This window comes from Anopheles marshallii, chromosome 2 (genome assembly GCF_943734725.1).
Source record: "Anopheles marshallii chromosome 2, idAnoMarsDA_429_01, whole genome shotgun sequence".
In the NCBI taxonomy this organism is placed as follows: Eukaryota; Metazoa; Arthropoda; class Insecta; order Diptera; family Culicidae; genus Anopheles; species Anopheles marshallii.
This window is the reverse complement of record NC_071326.1, coordinates 40,094,619-40,114,361: the sequence shown is the minus strand read 5'-3', so window position 1 is coordinate 40,114,361 and position 19,743 is coordinate 40,094,619. Positions and strand designations below refer to the sequence as shown.

Here is a 19,743-nt window from a genome sequence, read left to right as displayed (position 1 = left end):
TCGTAAAAAAAACAAACAAAAACGTAAACGTATCACTGACTGTAAAACTAACCAAATGTAGCAGTAAACTTAACATCTTAAGAGCTAAAATCTAGTGCGCACATAACACCTTGTTGCTTGCGGAGCACAACTAGTGGTAATTTTAAAGATTTGCATTGATTCACTGACTATATATGTTTTCCTGATGTCGTACTTCGTACTTCTATCATTTCATTACTTCCAAACAATCATCTTCACTCGTTCGCTTGTCCTAAAACATACTTATTTCCTGTTTTTTCCTATCAAACCTTCCACTCGAAACCGTTCCACAGGGGCATTCACAACAGTACGATTAACAAATAATATCACCAATTCGCTTATCTAACAAATCCATTCGTCTCCGTGCTCCGATCACGTGCCAGCAAATGAGCACGTAATGCGTAGTTTCGGTCAGAATTATTGTACCAAGGGCGTTACAGCTGCCTTCGCAGCTCCCGTCTGAATGCTTGGAGTGATTTCCGATGATCGACGGGTTGCGGCGTTCGAACCGGCACCCTCCTTGCGCGACTGCAGCAATGGAGGCAGAAATATTTTACTGGTACTTTCGATGTTGGCCCGACACAATGGACAGCGGTCACATCTGTGGAAAAAAGGAACAAGGGCAGTCTTTTTTTAGTGAACATTCGCTTTTACCAAATCTATTCAATGTACTTACTGTATGGCGCAAGCTCTACAGGCAGTCATGTGACCGCACGGCAGGAAGGTAGTATCGATCTCACCATCCGCACAGATAGGACAGGTGATCGCTTCCCGTATCCGTTCGTCAAGCAGCTTCTCGAGCTGTCCGGATTCGTCCTGTCGCGCTCGGAGGCTTTCCTCCAACCGGCCCAGAACCGCAGCAGGTGTTTCCTTATGCTCATCAGCACTCGGTGCAATCTCGATACCGCGTGCGTGTAGTGTCCGCCGTGCAGCATCGTAAACCTCCCGACAGGTGCGCTGAATGTCGAACACGTACCGTTTGCCGAGTTCCGTGTCTTCATTGAACATGGACACGATTGTGCCTTTGAGATCGCGTATGAACTGCGTCGTTACGATCGGGCGCACCGTTTCGCACGAGTAGAAGACGTGCTTTTCCGTGATTGCCCGGTACAGTGATGCTGCCGTCCGGTGGTTCGGTAACTTTAGCTCCACGTGCGTCTCCTCGTGGTTCTCGTTCATGTACGTTAACCGGAAGGAACGCTTAACCGATTTGGCCGCCTTTACAGCGGTGAATGGAACGCTGCAATGAGAAAAAGGAAATAAAACGTTAAGTACGCGTACTGCTTTTCATCACCACAGTCGTTCACTCCTTACCTATATTTTTCATCGTCCTTAACAATCGTAAGTCCGTGCGGACTGACGCCAATTTTGCACACTACCGCCGGTTCGGCCATCGTTACACCCTCGAAAATTTCCTCGCCATATCCGACCAGGCTGCAGATCTCCTCTAACAGCCAGTACTGCGCGGACGTTGGTGTCATACGAATGCGCGACAGCTTCTCGTGCTCCTGAGCAATTTGCTGATAGAAGTTGCCCGGCTTGAGAACTACCTCCGCCGATTGATCCTCATCGGCATCTTCAAATGCAGGTCGAAGTGCACCATAACGGTGGTAGATATTCTTTGGTGCGTTGGTTGGTCCATCACCCATCGATTGGGAACCGGTGACTTGACCAGCGGCAGGAACACTCTCATCCTGCTGAATCCCCGTTGGCGTAGTGTTGCCGCTGCTCTGCGAGCTAACGCTGCCACGTTTACATTCGATTTCGGAACATTTGCGTTTCGATGGTCGCCGCAGCCCTTGCGCTGGTCGTCGATCGGGAGATGAAGTGGTCGAACCGGAACCGGCTGCGATGGGTGTTTCGGCCGCACTTGGCACCTTGGCCGGATCGTACTTGTAGCCATCTGCTTGCAGCAGCAGTGCCGCCAGGTAGGCCGCATTAGCCCAACTTGCTGGTCGCAAATGGCCATCGAACAGCTCCTGGCGCGCCTGCATAAAGAACAGGGTGCGTACGCTACACTGCAGTATCAGGTGGGCCGGTACCCAGAACTTGACACGGAGCGAAAACACGATCGGATGGGTACGATCGTTCGTGTAGAGATGGAGCGGATTGCGCAGGTTGATCCATTGCTTTGCGGTACACTCGTCCACGTCCGCCACACTGTCGCCATCACGTACCGGGATCAGCCCGAAGTAATCGGTTTCGCAGATGATACCGAGATCAGCACACACCTGCAAAACAAAATCGAAAATACATCTTATTAGTATACTGTTTTGATCGTTTTGTTTCATTCGCATCATGCACTAATTCTGTTGGTGATCCGCTCAAGATCCAATCGTACTAAAACGTTCCAAACAACAAAGCGTCACATTCTTCATAGTAACAGATACGGCAAATGAGGTTCCTCATGCAAATGATCTTCTCTTTTTATCGTTCTCTTTCTCTCTTTCTTACTTTCTCTCTCCCTTATTGCTGTCCCAATTGATCACCGTTGGTGAAGAACATGTTTATCATTCATTCACCCCGTTTGATAACAGCCACAAAACTGGCTGCTACGCAATAGCAAAATCCTTTGTTCTCGGCTTGCCAGCACTCCCGGATACGGGAACGTTATTCTAAATTCCCCACCACGAACGTAATCGTTTGCACATCTGCTATCCATACTCGCATTAATAACCTTCCATCCAGACCATCCCAAAACCATACGCGCTCTGTCGTTCCCATTCCTCAGCCACGATCGAAAATCCCCCCGGCGAGTGGTGTGTGTTTTACTAGCTCCTCGAGCTCATCTTTGCCGAAGTGTCGAAACTTGAAGCCATAGGCCTATATGCACACCCTAGCTAGACACACGCTGTCCAATTGCTTATCACACAAACGGAGAATGTGCAGGGTAATTAACACTCTGTTCGTTCCTTCTTATCAGCAGCGCAAACCAAAAACTCGCCCCTCCGGTAGGGTTGAGCTTAATAAAGTGGTAAGGGAAGAGGCGGTGGTACGCGTCTGCTATCGCTCGATAAACAACAACCACACACGATATGAAGGCGTGAGACAAACATTTACCTTACGGCGGCCATCTTGAGTTCGATTGGGAATCGATGATGCACCCGCCAGTAGGAGTGTGAAGTAAAGACAAGGATGTTTGATGTGGAGTCTCAAGTGGAAAGATGAGTGTTGGTAAGAAAGCTCTCGAGTTTACATTACATAAATACGCTAACCTTTTTATGTGTATGTTCCGTTCAATAGAGCCATCATTCCTCATGCAATTGCCTCCTGACGAAGCGTTCACTGTCAGAGCAATGAGGATGATCCTCCTGCTTGGGCTTGCAAACAATCGTGGTAGATGTTTTCATCATTACGACATTAATAATGCTTTAAATGAGTTTGGGCTTGCCCACACAACAAAAAAAAAACGACACCCACGAAAGCTTTTTGAAACTTCAGCTCAGTGGTTTTACGCAGAGTGTCGCCGGAAATTCACCTCAATTACTATGCGAATTCTCCACAAACCAATGCGAGGTGGTACTAAATCATCCACACAATTCGTTTCTTTACGTCGTAACGTCGCCCGAATACGCAAGTTCATTCAAGCAAACAAGTTAAACATCCCTCTACGCGTCTTTTAAGAAGGGAGGATCAAGATGAAATCGATGCTGGGGATCTTATACCCTGGTGGTGGTGGATGGTGGTTGTTTACGAAACATCAACCTTCCTTTTCGCTTTTCGACGGACGAACATAAAAAAAGACCAGCGGATACATACAAAAGTTGATTTGAATAAGAAAAAGGCACCAACCAGTTCCGATACGAATGTTTATTTTTGCAGGTGTCCGCACGTCCACGTACCGGTTTTCGGTAGAACCGTACGTCGGCGACACCCACCACCAGCCCATCCAACCAACTAACCCACCAACAAAAAAAAAAACAAGTTGTGTCGCGCTCGGTACCCGATTGGAATCGATGAAAATTAAGTTTCACCGTTTCCGAACCACCGGAACACGGTGGCAAAGTGTGTTGGGGTTCGAAAATAAGCTCCCAAAAGGGTCGTCAAAATGTACTGGTGCCCAAGTATATCGGGGCGCGAAGAAAGAAGCACAACCATGGCAGCGGAAAGTGTGTGGCACTACTACCGTACGTTTATGGGTCTTGTGGGTTCATGTGTCCCCCCAGCATCGCGTGGGATGACCCACATTTGTGGCTGAAAGCGCTAAGAAATCGGTGCCACCTTCTAACAGAAGCACGCTGTGTAGTGCGGGATTACCCTTGTGGATGAGATTGTGGGATAAATTATGGTTCCTCCATTAGACAACGGTTCGATTTGCAAGGATATCACGTATCAGCTCGCCCAACAACAACTGTGATACAAGATTTGCTTGAAATCTACTGTAGCGGATGTTAGGTAATGCAATAATCCAGACAATATTTAAATCTTGCAAGATGTAGAAAGTTTCCATTGTCAACTGGCGGGGTACGCAAGCCCAGCGAGATATAGAGAAATCATTAGCTCCCAACTCGTGGAGCTACTTAAAACGTCAACTTTACACTCCGCGTTACACGGCTGAGTGCCACCCCAAACCGCATAATGCCGGTTGGACTTTGGACCCTTTGTGTTTGTTTTCACAATGTAGCTTCTGGGCTTCTCCTCTTTCCCTGCGCACGGGCTTGGGCACATATTAAATGGCAATTTTATTACTTTTTTTTATTACCTGTGCGTGAGTCGCGACGACTTCGATACATTTAACAAAATGACCCACGCATACAGCACGTCATGTGCCGTTGTCACCGTGTGCTTTGTCTCGCGTCCTATCCCAGGAGAGGATGGCGTACACAGCAGCAGCAGCACTACACTGTAGGACTTGTTGTGTACCTTAATTGAACGAAACGAGCTTATCAGTCGATAACAGAATATTCAACGATTCCTTCCACCTTCCTCGTGTGAAGCTTAATTGACCACTCCACAAAGCAACAGCTGCTATAGGAGGAGAGAGCGAGCTTACAGCGGCAGATAGCGATCGTAGGTGCGTCAAGTGTTTGTTTTAATGGACGTCGAAGAAGAACAACAGGTTTCTTCAGTGTTTCTATATGCATCATCCCAACCTGGAGCTGGCTGATTTAGAATAAAGCAGCTCTTGCCGATTATATTCCCCTAAATTGCTGAAGTGTTTACGGTCTATGAAAATGTCGTAAAAAATTAAGGGCCAGCTGTAAAACAACGAACAAAGAACATCGTAATCTTCCACAGCGTGTAATGCTTCTTTAGCTCATCCACATGCTGCTCCAAATGTCTGTGTGGTGCTTTGCCGCGTCATTGACATTGAGGCTTGCATAAGCATCGACGGATGTCCTTCAACGGATGTGATACACTACCACCACACGACAACAGTAGGTCGCCCGAAATCTGTACGATTTAGAAACAATTTTCACAAACCAGCTTATCGATTATTAGTGTAAGAAACATTCCCAACATTCTCCCAACTGATATTTTCATAAAAAAATATCCCAAAAAAACCGATTTTTTGTCAAAATGTGTTACATTTCCTTGACCATGTAAGTATAATGTGGCCCACACTTCTGTCTCTGGGTCGCTTACGCACACATTTCTCACCGTTGGGCTGTCTCTTTTACCACCGGCACTGGCGTTGCTCATCGCGTTTTTATCGCTACTTTACCGGCAGTGTGTGCGCTGCACTTCTCCAAAACTATGAAAACTTTGGACTTTGCACGGTTTGTACGGACGGCGAACGGTGTTTTGGACTTTGGACCCATTCAAGCAGCGAACCGAATGGCAACGGCAGCACGGCTGTGTGTTGTGTTCCACTGTACGGGCAAACGCAACACACACACACGCGCGTGTAGTGCTACTAGTTTTCTGTGTGGCACCTGCTGCACATTGCCAATTTGCTACATTTGCGACCGTATTTGGAGATGTGTAAACCTTCTCTCTCTCGCTCGCTCTCTTTCCGTACTCCGTGAATGGCCCCGGCAAGCTAAAGGAGCTAACTGCTAAAAGCTGGCCTAAAAGGAAGGAACTAATCGCTAGCAACCAAACAAACTCAATCGTCGTACAGCGCCTTTAACGCCAGCACCACGCGGCAAGGGGAGGCTGCTGGTGGCACAATCACACAAAGAAACGTACAGAAGAGTGGAATAGTGGTGCCCCTGCGTTGGACAGTATAAGTGTAAAGCCGGCCACACATACCTGCGGGATCGCGGATCGTTCGCAGATCTTTAATACCGCGGCTCTCACGCATATACACATCTGCACATCCGAAAGCACAGTGCTTGAAAAGCTGAATCGCGGATTAACGAACAGCGGAACATGAAATGTTGGGTTGGATATGGTAGGGAAGGGTAGTCACGGTAGTCACGTTTTCAGCACAACGTCCCCTACCTACCTTTCCCGCTAACCCGTGCAGTATAGAGTTGGGGTTTCACACACACAACCATCGACGCACTTGCCGGATAAAATCGGTCTAGCGCTTGTTGCTAGGCGACCGGCTGAAGGCGAACACAGTCGAAAAAGAAAGAGAAAATCGATCAAAGTCCACCAAAGGCTGCTCGGCCAGCGGCAAGCGAACGAATCGATCAAGCACGATCGTAAGTGATCGCACCGCGCCGATGACATCACCGCATGGAATGCACTGCAACGCGTCAGTTGCTGCGAGTCACGCTGCGATCATATGGAGCAGCACGTGTTCTTGTCCGGGTCCGGGCCAATTAGTGGCGATCTTTCGCTCTCTAACGATACCGATATCACACTACCTAGTTGTGCTCCGACCGATCGCCGATGCAAAATCACCGATAAGACCAACGAGATTCCTTCACTCGATTCCACACAAAAAAAAAAACGCACACTCTCTGTGGATAAAAAGTGCCGGCTCAAAGTCCATCCGTTAAAGATGTGTGGTTTGGTGCGCACGGGCGGAGGCGTACGGTTCATCCGTGCCGTTGACATGGTCCTAATTGAAGGTTACGTACAGAATCCATCGGTGGCAGCTGTTCGGGCAAAACTCACAATGTCATCATCGAGCTCGAGTGGGATAAATTCGAAACTTCTGGCACATCATCACCATCAGTACGTTTTATTTGTCAACTCCCCGTTGCAGTTCTTCTCCGGTTGCTGGTCTCGTGTTGGCAGTGTTTGCTCAAATCACTTGACTCGTCCAAATTCGTGTGCCCTCTTTGTCCGGACACACACACACACACGTTTAACGAGGGTCGTCGAATGAGCCAAAAGATGGGGGATTGATGAAATTATCATGCACCAGGATAACAGCGGAACGATTCTTCACAATTGGACACATTCACTCGGCAAAGACTTTTTCGCGTGTAGTGCCACACTTTCGGTCATCACCCAATACGGACAGTTATTGCTATTTTACGCTGCTGGAACGTTGCCATGCAAGGGTGGTGGTGGTGGCGCATGTTTGTAGCCGTTCAACTGCCGGGGCAAGGATCTGTGCCGCGTTGGCAATAATAGAGCACAAAACTACCAACAGAGACACAGACGGGTACGGGGCAGCTAGAAAAGGACCCATTTGTTTACCGCACACGGCTCCACCAAATCGAATGGAACGAAACGCTGACGGGTCTAACGATTTAACAATTCTACCATTATAAATGCAAATCTTCTTCCTCGCACGGTACGTGACCGTGGTTTTGAATAATCGCTGCCTCTAGTCGACCGTTTGGGACAATCTCCCGGGTGGTTCAACGATAAACAAACCGTATGCCCTGAACCGGCACACAGATGTCCCGGTGCAAAGCGATGTCGAAGCAAATGTCAAACAGAGGTTAAGTGAAGCATTTGTGTAAAATTGTAAACCACACCGTGTGCCATGCACAAAGCATGACTAATTCCAATAAATTCCAACAACCTACATATACATCGACCTATCATCATCATTCTACTACTGCTGATAATAAACTCTGGACGTTTATATATTTTTTATCAATCCCCAATAAACATTGCGTGGAACACGACAATGACCTTAGCGCTGCACGTTTTCCCATCATGACAAATCGAACACACGTGTAAGGTGCGCGCGAGTCACACCGTGCATTGCTAAAAGCGTTCAAAGTCCAACCGAAGTGGAGGTGTGAAAAATTGACCACCAAATGTGCTAATAACTTTGTGACGATTAGTTAATCCCGTATGTGCAACATAAGAAGTCACTTCCCGCTGCACGAAACAGTACAAACAAACCCGGACCGGGGATTGGACATTGGAGGCAGCTCCGAAATATCCGCACTTGCCCGGTTTAGCCGGAGAAGCAGCTTAGTCCGGAACTGAACTTCTTGCTTCGCCATGGATCAATAACCACAAAACAGCAGGATTATGCAGACTTGTGGGAAACACTCGTAGTATTTCGTCCATGTCACCATCCGTTGCCGTTTTGGAGCTCACCGTACGGGAACCCACTTTGGCAGCACTAATCAACGTCCAATAATCTTATCAGCCTAGAAGGTGACTAAGTGACTTTAGTAAAAATCGGGTGAAGGTGAGAGGCACAAACAAAATACCCAGGCTGGATTAGGGCAAGTCTCGTGCAAGCTCCGCTCGGGCACCGGGTCACGGTTTTGGTCGGGGAAGTGTGCGAAAAATGACCAAATCCAGAGAGAGACTGATAAATGGCTGTTGTGTGTGGGCACGTCTAATTGAGCCGTTGTTTTAATCTAGCGAAAGGGAACTATGAAAATTCCTGCAGTGTAAACCATGAAACCAACCATGGGGCGACAGCTTTGTGAGCGGATTAGTAGACTAATTTGGCCGGATGACAGGACAACTTCACACCTAAGCGGGCACGTTTCCTTTTTCTGCGAGAGATTACCATGTTTGTGATGCTTTTGATTGCGTTACCCAATTAAAGGGGATTTCCCATGCGAACGTTTTCTAATTAACATGATAAGGAAATACTGATGTCAAAACGGCTAATTGGAAATTGAGCTTACGATTTTAATTTTAGAGGGAAAACCCTTTAAACACAATTACGCCCCATTGCGGCTCGATAATTAATATCGCAGCCTACTACAAAGCGGCACTTTAGCTACAAAAGAGAGTGTAGAATAAAAAAAAACTATCCCCAGCAGCCTTTCCGTGTCAGAGAACTCGTGCCGCTGGTCACGTAACGCATTCGATGTAACCTTGCCCAGATGCAATTACAAGCTCCCCTCTCAAATTAATCACCCAATCAGTACCGTGCGCTGGGGAATTCTGGGCAGATTCTGACGGTGGATCGTTAGGTCATCTTCGCACTCGTGTTGCGCCGACATGTGAAGCAAAAACTAACCTCACTTTCAACACAAACCGGTTCCGAATTGCAGCTCAGCAACAGTGCCGGTAACGAACAATGGCAACAAAGCTCCCTCTTTATGGGTGGCGTTTTTCCATCATTTTGCTGTGGTTTGTAGCCAAGTTTGGCACACAAGTAACACGTTGGTATATCGACCTGGTAACGAACCCATGGTGGCGTGCATAAGCAAAACGGTAAAGTGCACCAGTGTGCAGTTTTAATGATGTTTTGCTGGTGGCCATCATTTCCACGCAGGAAGCGAAGCTGGTAGCAATTTCGGCTTAACTAGTTGTGCTTAATAGTGGACCAAAAAAACAAATGGTTTCGCCACCCCAAAATTGCATTGCCAGGGCTTTTTCAAATAAAAACCATTTCAGTAGAAATTGGAAGCTGAAATTTCGTTGTTTTGTAACGAATTGATTTGGTTGTTTTGGAGGAGATTGGATACAGTAATCGAATTTTTGAATCATTCATGGATAAAGTGGAGTTCCGATTTAATATGAAGGTTTTTTTTTATATATTTTGTTAGCAGAAGCTGCTGAATTAAACTTTATCAAATTACTCGCAACAACCTGGTGGAAAGAAAAACTAAACACTAGACTAAAAACACATTAAAAAGCAATAAAACTTTACACACCAGAAGGAAATATTAAACAAACAAACCATTTGCCGCCAGGAAGAGAGTTTTAATGGATTCCAAAAGTGATCCTCTGTAATGGGATATTAGCGAAACGGGCATCTTTTGGCCCCAAAAAGAAAGATGTCGCTCTCTATCTCGCTATAAGCAAATCCCGCAACAGTTGAAGTTTGTAAGGGTTTAGTGCGTGTTTTTAGCGTGTTTTTTGCGCCTATTTCTCTACCTCGCTTTACTTCTGCTGGGGCTTTGTTTTGTTTGCCTTCATGTGTTGCGGCCATGCGCGAATATCCGCGGTCTTTATAAATGCCATGGCTCTTTTTGCACGTTTACCCGCTCAGAAAGAGAGCGCTTGACACGCTCGCCTATCTGTTTGTATCGCGAGTGTGGGGCTCAGTTGAGTGTGGGGGGACTTTTGCTGCTGTTGTTGGTATCTTGTCTCGGGGGGTTCGAGACGCGCACCATCCCCCGTCTCTGTCGGGCACACTCACCGCGTCGAGCGGAGTGTTTTCCCCCCCCCCCCCCCCCCCTTTCTTAGCGACTTTCCGGAGCACATGGTCGGCGAGTGATCTTCGCGCCGGGTCCAAAGTCCGACTAGGTTTTGTATGTAGCTTCCTCAGCCACTCGCATCCACCCACCCCAACCACATACCCCATCCCGCTTTCGCCCACCGGTGTGTACAAACATGCTGGCACACATTGGACCGGCGTTTGTACGCGCGAATGTATTTTTGCCTTCGGGTTGCATTTTTGCACACAATTGGAAATGTGAGGCACGCTTTGCCGGTCGCGTACCGCGCGCTGATCGTATGTGGAAGTGAATGAAATGTATAATCCCTATATTGGTACGATTTTGAAGCTGCATTGGATACGAATTTTCGTTTTCAAATTTTGTCTTTTGAGGAAAGCCGCAGTAAACACTAACCAATCAACACTTTTTGAAGAGTTATAATCAGTTTGAATACTTGTTGGAGTTCGTGCTACAAAATAGGTTTGAACACTGTTGGATCAACCTGGAAAGAATTGTTTAAACACAAAAAAATAACATAATTAAAATGAGGAGTAACAGTCGAAATGCCCCAAAAGGACTGATCCGGTGGAGGTTGTAGCGTTCATAGCAGGTGTTGCAACTCGTTCCTAAGCCAGCAACCATAAAATAGTGCATTTGATACACTGCAACACTAAACGATCTAAAGCACGATCGCATTTTAATTTTTCGTAAGAACACTCATCTGTCGTTCTCTGCCAAACCCTCCTTCTCTCTGGTGCCAAACACATTTTTCTTAAGGTGGCTTTCCTTTTTTTTTTGGCCACCCGTCCCGTGCAACACCACCACCACCAGCCCAGCCCACCAGCATCATGCTCACCGAGGTCGAAGAGATAAAAATAAAGTTTTATTTTTACGACATTTTACACAAACGAAACAGAACCGTGGATCAAACCAGCCTTCGAATTGGTGGCGGTCTCGTGTGTTTGTGAGTTTGCGTCTTCGTGAGGAAAAATACAATCCACCTTCCATCTGGCCACCGCTACTACCCTCGCCCTATGCGCACAGCATCCACACAACTGCATCCACTCTGAGTGCGTCGGATTTTGACTCTGGCCGAGAAGAGTTTAAGCGCCACCGAAAAGAGAACGGGAAATACATTAAGGGGCTTCTGTATTGTTAGTCGATCGCGTTTGGCCTTACCGTTAAAACCATATTTTTGGTCCGTATCGACTTATGGACTGTATGAGAAACACACAAAAACAGCAGTGAAAGTGATGATAATCTCCTCACCCCACACACCAACAAAACCGCTTGTGCAAATGCAATTTGCATTTGCATCGCTAGTTGTATGCATGTTGTCGTCGAATGTACTTCATTTTTTTGCTGTACCAGTTCAACCCAACTCTCCCCCCCCCGGGCACACAGCTACAATCACACGACAAACAATGGCGGCAACCGCGGTCAGTCAACCCGGGGAGAGGGTTGAGATCTAAAACCCTAAGTGGACGCGCGCAAACTCTATCGCCGGTTGCCATCATCGGGCGGCCCCCAGCAACAGTGGCGCAGTGGATGATGACGATGATTGTAAGGCTCGTTTCACAAATGCTCGCACTGTACAGATGCAGCCTTAGAAATCCAAACCAATAATCACATCCCATTGCATCGCGCGCTCGATGGCCGCACGATCGGAAAATCGCAACCATCTCCCGGTCATAACCAGTGCGGCGCGGGCAACAAACGGCATGTCGGAGAGTCTAAAGGGGAAGGTTGTTCGTTTTACCGTTAGCGTCAAGGGATGTTGTGGTTTGGGGCCCAGCATGGCAATGGAATTATTGAACAACACGCGGGCAGGAAGCAAATAAAAACAACCAAATACGGTGCCCCGTTCGGTCTGAACTACGCTATTGTAATTGTGTACCGGAGGATTATTATTTGCGCGAGAATCGAAGGTGACCGGCAGACACAATGTGGGAGGCACCGAGGGCTGCCTACAGTGGCATCGATGTTATTATTCTATGGCAGGCAGTGCCGAGAATACCATGAGCCCTTGAAGCGATAAGCTCATTTGCAACACGATGGGTGGACGTTTGAGAATTGTACCGAAAACTTACACAACACACAATCCAGCAGAACCGCAACGAAAAACCGACCTTTGTGGGGTGTGATTTTATTCCACCTTGAAACTTTCCACACAAGGTTATGTCGCTCGTGGGGAGGGGGTGGTGGTGTTTGTACTACGCCTAAAACGCGAGGTGCATAACTTCTGCAGAACTTTTATGTAGCGTAACTTTTATGTAAGTGAGTTACCTCTTTGAGGAGAAGAATTTGTTTGTCCGACATTTTCGTAAATATGCACAAGCGGAGCGGTACGCATGTTTGAGTGAAATAAAACAATATTTCTTGCTAACCAACACAGCTCGGTAGGCAAACCTTTGCGTAACTTGGTGTAGTAACGGTTGAGATGGAATTGGTTATCGAGAAATCTGTGCTGTTTAAAGATCAACACAATTATTGTTCAATTATCTAACACCTCTTAATCATCCTGCACAATGAGCGACTCCATTATCTGCAATTAAAAGCTCTTTTAGACGTTTTGTTTCAGTTGAGACTTGATCCCAATCCGACCGTGATGTTGGGAGCTGTACATTATTGAATGTACTATTTGACAGGACAAAATATAGCAATCACAATAAGGTATTTGAATTAAAGCTGTCGGTATAATTGTAATATTTTTAAAATATCAAAGATCCACGAAATATCAATGCATGATGATGACAAGATCAAGCCATGTCCATTAGTGGGGTAGATCACGCTCTAAGCCAGTTTTTTGTATGCGTTTTGACGTTTCCAGGTTTATCCGCTTACAGCTCGCCATACAAATGGCAAGCCGAGTTAAGCCTAGGAAAGAAGGATTAGATTGGTTTCTCAATGAAAGTACCCAAGTACCCAAAACCCAAACTCGACAAATGTCAAAACAAAAAATTTGCTAGCTGGTCTGAGCCAGCTTTGGCCATGTTTCCCGTGTGCGAAAAAGGTAAACAATTTTTGTTTAACGAAAACAACTAAAAAAAGATTATTTTAATAATCAGACTAGTATATTATTTCATTGCATTGAAATTAAAATTAAATTACTAAACTTAAATCGATTTTCCTCAAATTGTAGTTTACAAAAATGATCACTTGTGTCATTCTTTATGTCAAAATGCTATGTCCTTTACGAATCTGAACAGAATGATACAGCCCGGTACCTGGATTATTTGACAGATACAGGCTTAAAGCTTAAGCTTTCTAACTTTTGGGATGATCTACCCCAGTGTTTGATGTTTGATTATGAAACCTTTGTAAGCAGGAATGAGGAGATCTGTTATCGAATTTCTTTCAATCTTGAGAATAATGCTTTTTACCTACTAAACAGTACTTACTGTCCATGTGGAAGACCTAAATAGACGTTACGGGCAGGGTCGTCCGGTGTCATTCTTATGACGTGATCAACCCTTCCACTGTACGACAGTAAGTTCGCCGCACAGCTCATAGAGCAAGTCTTTAAAGCGGTTCCCCCATTGTCCTTCCACACATACGAGGCCAAAAATCCTTCTGAGCATCTTCCTCTCGAACGCGGCTAAAAGAAGTTTCGTCAGTTTTCGACAAAGTCCATGCCTCAGAGGCGTATGTGAGTACTGGAGCTATATAGGTTCTATATAGTCCCAGCCGGGGACTCAATTCCTGGTCTTTAATCAAAGGAAAGCTTGTGTACATAAAATAAAATTAATTTCCTGCCGTTACTAATGGTGATGGAAGACTCACGAACAATACGAGGAGTCATTCGTCTAATGAATTCGTTGATGTGTGTGCCGTACTCATTAGCCAGTAAAATGAGATTCGCTATGTTTGCCGGCGGTACTGGTAGCAACAGTAATGAAAAATACCGAGCCGTGGCAAACACTCGCCTACCTAACCACCATCCCTATCGCTCTCTCTCTATCTCTGTTAACTGCGGTTCTGTTAGATTAGCTAATCAATTCTAACCGTTGTACCGGTTAAGTGTGCTGCCGGGGTCTAGATCGCGTTTACTTCCTACTACCTGTAACCTACACCTTTGGGGCTTGCTAGACCAAAGGATGCTAGGCTTTATCGAGCCTTCTTCTGGTGCTGAGGCCTAGAGTGCCGGTGGACCGGTTTGACAGTCACGTCAAGGACGTGGGCAGGTTCCTTTGTTGCTTACAGCTCATTATTTTCTCGCTTCGTCTTTCAGTGTTTGGTGAGGGATTTGTACCAATGACTGCCGACACACGAATGCCATCCCTCCGTGCGCGGTGGTAGGCAGTGAACGACCGTGCGTTGCCTTTGAACAAAAAAAACGTTCTGGAAAGCCACCAGAAGTACTAAAAAAAAAAAACAAATACTTACTAATTACTCGAGCACACATAAGACTGGTAAATGGCCCCGACGCCGGTTTCTTCTCGCATGTAACGACCACCGCACAAAGACGCAAGGAGGAAGGTGTGTCTCGCCGGGAACACTTCCGTGGGTGGCTTAATTCTACTGCGCGCTTGTGAGTGCGTTTTATTCGATTTTGTTTTTTGCTACATTCCTTCGATGATTCGTGTGGCTAGCGCACGTGAGCCAGCAACGGCAATGGTTGACGAGTTCTGTTTTCTGTGTGATTGTGTGTCAAATTTCTTTGTTTGTTTGCGCTTCGCCGGTGACCAGCTAGTATTACTCGCCATTCGGCGTTCCCAATCGCACACCGGCAAACGGTGGCCAAGCAGAAGAATAAGGCTTAAATGCGCAGTAGCGTATAACGCGACAATCACCTTTTACACCGATAACGCACCCCTGAAGTACCGCGACCTCTTCTGCAAACCAAATGGCGAGGCGATCGTTTATCAAGCCGATGCGCCTTGAGGTTGTGCGTTCACAAGGCATGGGCGCCGATGTCTCGGTAGGGTCTGTTATAAAGAAGGAAGGTATTTGATACTGTGGTTTGAATGGTTGGTTACCCAATTAAGATTCTGTGCTTTATCTCTACTGGCACTGTAAGGCACTGCTGCGCAATACAAAAAGAAAACATCCACGCGGCATATCGGGATCTATACTCACGTTGCGTTCGTTGGTAAAATTCGCGACACCACCAAGGACAGCGCGGCACAAGCACAAGTGGGGAAGGCTGCAGACGGGATGGGGACTTTTGTGTCCTAAAACTTCGCACCAAACAAACCGCCAACAAATAAGACGTTTCACGCATTTCATGTCTAACGGTTGGGACCAATTTGGGTTGGGAAGCGACAGCAGGGCAGATAATAATATTTACCTCCCGTCCGTCCCGAACTAGGGCGATTTGATATGGTTTTGTCAATTGAGCAGAGTTAGCGCTGTGTGTTTGGCTGCGTTCGCGGGACACACATGTTTGTTTGTACAGCTCGGACCAGCGTGGATTGTACGGAAGAGGCCGGAACACGGCGTTGTGTTTCGCGGTGTACACAGTTCGCAAATTGACACAACAAATTCACTTGTCGGGGTTTTGCAACGGATCATCGTCACCAAGTTTCCCCCCCCATGATGTTTTCGATTCGTTAGATTCAATTTAGCGGCCGTAGTTTCGTTTATTAGGGCACTTTCAATATTCCACGCAAGCGAACATTAATGTTTCAGACGGAACAGACAGACATTTGGTGTGTGATTCATTGATGAGCACGCTGTTAATGCGACGGCTGGTACTATCTGAAACCGTTGTTTTGCTGTTAGACAAACGACACATAGTACTTAGCACCTTCCGGATGCGAATTGATACTCTAATTGGAATGGATTGGGTTTTCCCACCCCTCAAAAAAAAATAAAAAAACAAATCCAAAGTCCCCGGGACGCTTTTAGCCGAGGCGATCTTAATGTTGTCCAATGTTTGCCCACCCAAAGGTATCAATTTTGTTAGTTGTCTCCTCAGGTTAATTTTAGTATCAGCCCACCAACACCACCTCCTACCAACGTTCAGTTTGCGTCATCTCCAAAAAAGATCGGTCGGTGATCTTCAAATTGTTACACCCCTTTTTTCCACCCCATATGGACAGCTTCCGTTTTGGGGGGGGGGTGGGGATCTTATCATCGCCGTTTGGATGATGGGTGTGTAGCCAGCGTTTTGGAAAAAAAAGTACACCCAATGATTACAATGTCGCTTCCAACCGAGGTCACCCTAGGTTACTGATAGTAACGACCGCACGTTTGTCGGAGGGGAAAAATCGCCAAACCACTTTCGCTCGGATCGGGTGCCGCTTCTTGGCACGAGATGCTGGGCGCCGAGCAGCAGAAACATTGTTCGACGGAAGTGATTCAACTGTGCACCACATTATGCTTGCGATAACCTTTCGGTGATGTCATAAAGCTGAAGAAGGCTTATCGGGAACTGCTCACTTTGGTCGTTTGGAAAAGCGCGCCTGCAGCTGACCCATGTTGTGCTCTGATAAGCACAACGCATCCAGACATCTGTGACAATGTTGACCAGAGGCTTCGATGGTTTTTTTCTCCTCTGCAACGTCTAAGAAACGTTCTTTAGCTGACAATCTGACACAACCCTTTTGGAATGGGACCTCACACGGACGCACCTCGTTACAAAGTTCAACTTATCATCTGTATTGTCATCTACTAAGTTAATCAATCCCCGGTAAGCTGTCATGTATCACAAACATTAAGCTTGCGTACAAAAATCGCTCCAATTAACCTACATAGACATTGCGTGAGGAGGGGTGACATAGGTGCGAGTATCATAAAGTGGCGATACCAAACCGACCCACCCACCCAAAGGGTTGTTTGCGGTCAACCGATAAGCCTTCGGTCATCTACAGTGGTTAGCCATGCCTTTGAACTTTGCGTTACTGGTTCCGCGGTTCGCGTTTTATTGCAGCCCGCTAATCTATAGACCACCGCTAGAATTGAGGATAAATGGGTCCACTATTGCGAGGAAGCCCGCGGGCACACCGATCCAACGAATGCTGCACCATTTTTCGACTTGTTGCCAACTCTGGTGCGCTAGCGCGAGGCAAACCGGGATGACGATAAGGGTGACATTGAACTGGTTGCAGCGATCTAACTGCTTGTCGTTCAGAACCGTTCCAGCTCTACGAGGTGGAAGCGACCCACCAGAACACACAGAGCCACATTTAAATAATTACGCAAGCGGCATGAACGACACGCCTGCATCTCGATAAATCCCTTCAGTCTGCTTCGTGTCCTCGGGATAGTTTATAGCTGTCCGTCATTAGATTGCGCAATGTTTACAATATAACCTGAAATGGTCGTTATGGAAGCATCCTTCTACCGCTCGGATGAAAATAGAGCCCCGGATGTCCCCGCACATAAAAGATTACGAATGTCTACATTCTATCCAGTTGATTATAACCTTGAGGTGTTGCATTGCTTTGCAACAGTAAGCGAGCCACCTTATAATCCCACCTAACCGACTATATTACCGACAGCAGGTAGATACGACAGTATGACAGTTTATTGGTAGCCGAGATTAACTGAGCAAAGCGTTCATTACACCTTCACCTCTTGAATGTTTAATCAAAGGGAAGCGAAGTTGCAAATAATTATAAGCTCCACAGTACAGACGCTCTAGAATGGCATTACTTGTAGAGGGGAAGTGTTTATTATCCTTAATGCTCACTATCACACTGCTGATATGGCACAAAGAGATTGGGGCTTGTTTGTGACCCGGGTATCAGTGTCATCTGTCAAAGCAATAGGAACAACGCATCCAGACATAGACATAGAAATTTGATAACCCTGTTAATTTACAGCACATAATATCGCAAGTGTAAACAATATTGCCCTCGGAGATCCTCGGATCTTCGCTGTCTGCTATAATAGTATCTCGTAAACTACCTGTGTAAGTAATGGTGGGGAACCCTACAACAGTTGAGTGAAAGGTTCCTAACGTTCTGTCAGATAGGGTAACGAAAAGAATAGAAAAAAAGGCGAAAATAAGGGGGAAATAAGGAGAAAAAATAATGATATACCGATCAAAGGATGCACCGGCGATCTTTTGTAATGTGAGTAAATGAATTTTTATAATTCATCTAATCTAAGTAATAAAAATTCAAACCTATTGGCCGTACCTGTCGCGAGGATATTGTATTTAATTTTATTGTACGCTTCTCTCACGCAGTCACATCTTCAAGTTGCATCATGCCAAAGCTAGTGCTTCCTAGCTAATGAGGTTTCGACGGCTCGAACTTTGTACCCCCGAGATCACTTACGACCCCTTTCGGGGCACCCTCAATTCATTGTGATGATGATGGGAGAGAGTTAGAGATACAAGAACCGTCGGCAAATACCGAAACGATTAGCCCAAATTCATGCGAGGTAAGTGAGCAGGAGTGTACTAAGAAAACAAGCAATCCACCGAGCGCACCCCATCCGTCAGTGACTAATTTTAGTGACCTCTGGCGGGTGTAAGTATTTGTGTAAGTGAGCGGTGTGCCGTACAATGCACCCAACCAACGCACTCACGGATGAAAATGGCGCCCTACTGCCATCACACACTGAAAGCGAAATGATCAAGGAAAAGGTGATTAAAGTGCAGCCGCGAGAGGGACAGCGCACGGATAGAGTGATTGCGAACTTAGTGCTGCCCTTAATGTATTTTGCAGCACTATCGAAGCTCAAAACTCTATAGTTGTGCGAGCGGGCGTGTGCCCTTCGCTGCTGTGTTTTGCTTTGCACTTTTTGCAGTGCAGGAGAAGGCAATAGGAAAAAGAAAACAACAAGCAGCACTTGGTCGCGGCCTAGACTGTCAGGCGCCGCCGCCAATCAGCTGTGGTGCAGAAGATGGGGATGCATTTCACTACTTTAACATGGCCTGCTTGCTTTAACAATTTCCTGAGCGATTGAGCGAACAAGCGGTCTCTATCGGAATCGAAGCAGGCATAGAACAAATTGGACTATGCAGTTTTAGATATGAGCTTAAACACGTACCTTCTCCAGGCACTCCTGGCTGATCCTTTTCGGATCACACTGGACACCGGACGTCGTCCCGTTGGGGAGATTCACCAGGCACCACATTTTGTTTCGACGTCGATCTGCTGGTTACACCGTTGACCCTACCTTAACCCTGAGCACAAGGTCACTTCGATCTTCCGGCAGCGATAAAACGCATCAATCGATTTTCCACTCCACTTTTCCGTTTCACGTTTTCCACCACACGCACACATACGCACGCAAGCTCGATTTTTACGATTGTTTTGCTCTTTGTTTACTGTGCAAACAGCTGTCTTTGCTTTCGTTGGCAGAAGTTATCGATTTTGTTATTAACGGGAACACG

At 46.4% G+C, this 19,743-nt stretch overlaps 1 protein-coding gene across 1 annotated transcript; it reads right to left on the bottom strand.

The window, feature by feature from the left end:
* Window positions 1-435: 435 nt before the first annotated feature.
* On the bottom strand, window positions 436-19,484 carry LOC128707742 (E3 ubiquitin-protein ligase MYLIP). The gene is made up of 4 exons (XM_053802700.1): window positions 19,398-19,484; window positions 1,333-2,249; window positions 695-1,258; window positions 436-619 (listed from the first exon to the last, which is right to left on the bottom strand). The coding sequence occupies exons 1-4, from the start codon at window positions 19,482-19,484 to the stop codon at window positions 436-438; spliced, it is 1,752 nt and encodes a 583-aa protein (XP_053658675.1).
* Window positions 19,485-19,743: the final 259 nt, after the last annotated feature.